Source organism: Chiloscyllium plagiosum, chromosome 16, assembly GCF_004010195.1.
Source record: "Chiloscyllium plagiosum isolate BGI_BamShark_2017 chromosome 16, ASM401019v2, whole genome shotgun sequence".
Lineage (NCBI taxonomy): Eukaryota > Metazoa > Chordata > Chondrichthyes > Orectolobiformes > Hemiscylliidae > Chiloscyllium > Chiloscyllium plagiosum.
The window spans coordinates 75,997,687-76,002,770 of NC_057725.1; the positions used below are offsets into that span (position 1 = coordinate 75,997,687).

Here is a 5,084-nt window from a genome sequence, read left to right on the forward strand (position 1 = left end):
GTCCCCTGCCAGTCAGCCAACCCTCTCTCCATGGCAGTACCTGATTTGATTTGGTTTATTGTAGTCACCTGTACTGAAGTGCAGTGAAAAGTTTTGCTTTGTGAACAGTACAGGCAGATCGTAGTAAACAAGGACATGGAGATCACAGGGTGCTTCGGCACAGGTTATGGCTGCACATGAGGTGCACAAAACCAGATCAATATTTGTTTGAAGTTAGAGAGGTCCATTCATCAGCCTAATAACAGCAAGGTAGTAGCTGTTCCTGAACCTGTTGGTGCATGTGTTCAAGCTTCTGTATCTTCTCTCTGACGGAAGAGGTTGTCGGAGATTGTTTCCGGGGTGGGAGGGGTCTTTGATGATGGTGGCAGCCTTTCTGCTGCTGTGAGCCGTGTAGATGGCGTCCATGATGGGAGGTTAGCTTCCGTGATGGGCTGGGCTGTGCACTAAGGTGTTCTTGCGCCTTCTTGGCCATCATGTTTACCTGGGAGGTCCAGGACACCTTATCCCGAACACCTTGGGCCCTTATCTTGTTTAGCGGTCTCCTGTACAGCACTTTGTCAAAGACCTTCTGGAAATCCAAACAGATCACATCCACTGGCTCCCGTTGGTAAGATCCTAGAATCCATTGTGAAGGATGGGATTATTGAATACTTGTAAGTTTGTGGTAAAATAGGGCAAAGTCAGCATGGTTTCATCAAGGGGAGGCCATGCCTGACAAATCTGCCAGAATTTGTTGAGGAAGTAATGAGCAGGTTAGACCAAGGAGAGTCAATGGATGGTATTGACCTGGACTTCAAGAAGGTCTTTGACAAGATGCCGCACAGGATGAGGGCCCATGGTATCAGAGGCAAGGTGCTGGCATGGACAGAAGCCTGGCTGTCTGGCAGGGAGCTGAGAGTGGGGATAAAAGGTCCTTCTCAGGACGGCAGCCGGTGACAAGTGGTGTTCTGTAAAGGTTCAGTGTGGGGACCACAACGTTTCACTTTATACATTAATGATCGAGATGCAGGAACTGAGGGCATCCTGACAAAGTTTGTAGATGATACAAAGATAAGTAAAGGGACAGGTAGCATTGAGGAGGTGGGGAGGCTGCAGAAGGATTTGGGCAGGTTAGGAGAGTGGGCAAAAAGTGGGAGATAGGGTACAATGTGGGGAAGTGTGAGGTCATGCACTTTGGTAGGAAGAATAGAGGGATGGGCTATTTTCTAAATGGGGAGAAAATTCAGAAATCTGAACTGCAAAGAGACTCAGGGTTTCTAATCCAGGATTCTTTCGAGGTAAACTTGCAGGTTGAGTCAGTAGTTAGGAAGGCAAATGCAACGATGGTATTTATTTTGAGAGGACTTGAATATAAAAGCAGGGATGTGCTTCTGAGGCTCTGGAAGGCTCTGGTCAGACTACATGTGGAGTATTGTGCACAGTTGTGGGCCCCATATCTCAGGAAGGATGCAATGGCCCTGGAGTGTGTTCAGAGGTGGTTCATGAGAATGGTCCCAGGAATGAAAAGCTTAACACGTGAGGAATGTTTGAGGACTCTGGGTTTATACCCAGTGGGGTTTAGAAGGATGAGGGGGGACTCTAATAGAAACAGACAGAATACTGAACAGCCTGGGCAGAGTGGATGTTGGGACGATGTTTTTATTGGTAGGAGAGACTGGGACCTGAGAATGGGGATGAAAAACCTATCAACCATGATTGAATGGTGGAACAGATTGAATGGGCTGAATGGCCTAATTTCTGCTTCAATGTTTTATGATCTCGTTTGTCTAACTTACTCGTTACCTCCTCAAAGAATTCTGTCAGGCATGACCTTCCCTTGATGAAGCCCGTGCTGACTCAGCCCTACTTTGCAATCCATTTCCAAATACTCCGCTATCTCATCCTTAATAATGAACTCTAAACTGTTACCAATGTCTGACGTCAGGCTAACTGACCTATTGCTTCCCATCTCTGACCCTCCCTTCCTTATTAAACAGGGCTGTTACATTAACCACCTTCCTGTCCTCTGGAACCCTCCCTGACTCCAGTGATTCCTGAAAGATCACCCCCCAATGCCTCCAGAATCCCCTCAGTTATCTCCTTCGGAACTCTGGGGTGTAGTCCATCTGGTCCAGGTGATTTATCCACCTTCAGACCTTGCAGCTTCCCCAGCACCTTCTCCTGAGTGATGATCCCTACACTCCCCTCTGCCCCCTGGCTTCCCTTGTCAGCCCTGGGTGCCTCATCCTGCTCTCAGTATGTTCCTTCTTCCTTGGGATGAGTTTCTGCTGAGCCTCCCGAAATCCCCCCAAAAACCCCAGCCATTGCTGTTCCACCATCTTACCTGCCAGGCTCCCCTTCCAATCAACTCCAGCTAGCTCCTCCCTCATGTCTTTGTAGTGACCGTTACTCAATCCTAACACCGTCACATCTGATTCCAGCTTCTCCCTCCCAAACCACAGGGTGAATTCGATCATATTCTGGTCACTGCCCCCTCGGGCTTCCTTCACCTTAAACTCCCTGATCAAGTCGGCTTCATTCCAATCCCCAAATCCAGAATGGCCTCTTCCCTCGTGGGCCCTACCACAAGCTCCTCCAAAAGACTGTCCCGTAAACATTTCACTAATTCCTTTTCTTGGGATCAGCTCCCACCTCGATTTTCCCGGTCCACCTACATATTGAAGTCCCCCATGATGATCATTATCGTGCTTTTCTTACATGTCTTTCCTATCTCCCGAATTATTTTCTTCCCCACATCCTGACTACTGCGAGGAGACCTGGACACCATTCCCATCAGGAACTTCCTTTCCCTTTGCGGTTCCTCAACTCTCCCCACACAGATTCTAGGCCTTTCAATTGTGTATCACTCTGAGCTACTGATTTCATTTCATTTCTTACTAACAGGGCAATGCTGTCCCCTCTGCCCAGCTGCCTGTCCTTTCAATAGGATGTTTATCCTTATTTAGTTCCCAGCAGCCACATCTCTGTGACACCCATAACACCGTACTCCCTCCATTTTATTCTGCACTACAAATTCATTCCCCTTGAATCATACACTGCGTACATTTAAGTACAACACCCTCAGTCTTGTGTTGACTGCCCCTGTTTTCATAACTGTCCCCTTGTCTGTTGTCCCTGAAGTTAGATTCCTGACATTTCCATACTCTCTGTCCTGTTACTTACTCTAGAAACTTTAATAATCTCTGCTGAGCACCTCCCCACCTCTTTAACCGTGTTCCGTACTTTTCCATGCAACTGAAACCACATTCCCCCTCCACTATTTCATTGAAAGCCCTACCCACATCCCGAGTTATGTGACTGGCCAGGACACTGGTCCCTGATTTGGGTGGAGCCCGTCCCATTGGAACAGTCCCCTCCTTCCCCTGCCTGAACTGCTGTGCTCTTCCAGCACCACTGATCCAGAATCTGGTTTCCAGCATCTGCAGTCATTGTTTTTACCACCTTGGAACAGTCCCCTCCTTCCCCAGGACTGGGGCCATGTCCCATTGGAACAGTCCCCTCCTTCCCCAGGACTGGGGCCATGTCCCATAAATATGAACCTCTTTCTCCCACAGCAAACTTTGAGCCACACGTTTACCTCTTTAACCTTGTTGACTCTGACAATTTTCTTGTGGCCCAGATAGCCATCCCGAAATTATTACCTTTTTGGGTTCTGCTGTGTGATGTAGCCTCCAGCTGCTGATAGTCCCTCAGCAGAACCTGCTTCATTTTCCTATCGATATGGTTGGGACCAATGTGGACCATGACATCTGGACCCTTTACCTCCCACTCCAAGTTCCTCTGCAGCCCAGATGAGAGATCCTGAACCCAGGCACCAGGCAGGCAATACAGCCTTTGGGAATCTCAACCCTGGCCACAGAGAACAGTCCCTACTCCCCTGACTATACTAGCCCTGATTATAACTACATTTCTCTTTTCTCCTCACTCCTGAATGGCTCCCTGTGCCACAGTGCTATGGTCAGTTAGCTCATCCTCCCTACAGTCCTCACTCTCACCCACACAGTGGGGCAAGAATCTCTGTGTTAGACAAGCTCAAGGGCAGAGGCTCCTTCAGCACTACCTCCTGGATCCCTCTACCTGCCTCACTCAGAGTCACACCTTCCTGTTCCTGACCACTGACCGAATTCAAGGTCATTAATCTAAGGGATATGATTGCCTCCTGAAACACAATGTCCAGGTGACTCTCTCCCTCCCTGATGTATGGCAGTTTTTACAGCTCAGAATCCAGCTCATCAGCTCTGAGCTGGAGTTCCCCAAACAGCCAACGCGTGCTGCAGAATGTGCTCACTCTGAACCACAATGGGGTCCCACATCATGCAGGTACGATGCACGTGGGCAACAGTGAGGACTGCAGATGCTGGCGATCAGAGTCAAGATTACAGTGGTGCTGGAAAAGCACAGCAGTTCAGGCAGCGTCCGAGGATGAAGGGTTCCAGCCCGGAATGTCGATTTTCCTGCTCCTCCAGTGCTGGCTTTCCTGATGCTGGCCATCGGTCATCCTGTAAATCAGCACCTTACACAATTACGAGTTTAAACCTCGCTTTGTTATACTCTGCAGGGAATAGCAACATTGGCTCCAAAGCCCCTGAACGATATACTCAAATGGAATGTGGTTCTCTCTGGATGGGATCTCCCTGTGCGGACGGACTGTGTCACTGAGCACAGACACTAACCTTCTCATTGTTTTTCAGATTTTTCGACAACAGACAGTTCAAGTTGTTCACTAACCTCACTCAACTTCATTTTCATCAGTTACGAAAAGTCAAAGTGTGAACAATACAAGGAGGCCCTGAGAACAGCAATGGGTAAGAGGATGTCAAAGAACTCACCGTAGAGAGCACATACACCTTCCTCAGCATCTACAACAATCACTGACCCTCCGACAGTGCGGCACTCCCTCAGCACTGACCCTCTGACAGTGCGGCACTCCCTCAGCCCTGACTCTCCGACAGTGCGGCAATCCCTCAGCACTGACCCTCCGACAGTGCGGCACTCCCTCAGCACTGACCCTCCGACAGTGCAGCACTCCCTCAGCCCTGACTCTCCGACAGTGCGGCACTCCCTCAGCACTGACCCTCTGACAT

General features: G+C 49.2%; 1 protein-coding gene across 1 annotated transcript in view; it reads right to left on the reverse strand.

The window, feature by feature from the left end:
- Positions 1–475, reverse strand: part of LOC122558021 (ciliogenesis and planar polarity effector 1-like) — a 77,987-nt gene extending 77,512 nt beyond the window's left edge. Inside the window, exon 1 of the mRNA XM_043706355.1 lies at positions 311–475. Within this exon, the coding sequence (XP_043562290.1) occupies positions 311–475 (165 nt within the window). The remainder of the gene's footprint in view (positions 1–310) is intronic.
- Between the last annotated feature and the right edge of the window lie 4,609 nt (positions 476–5,084).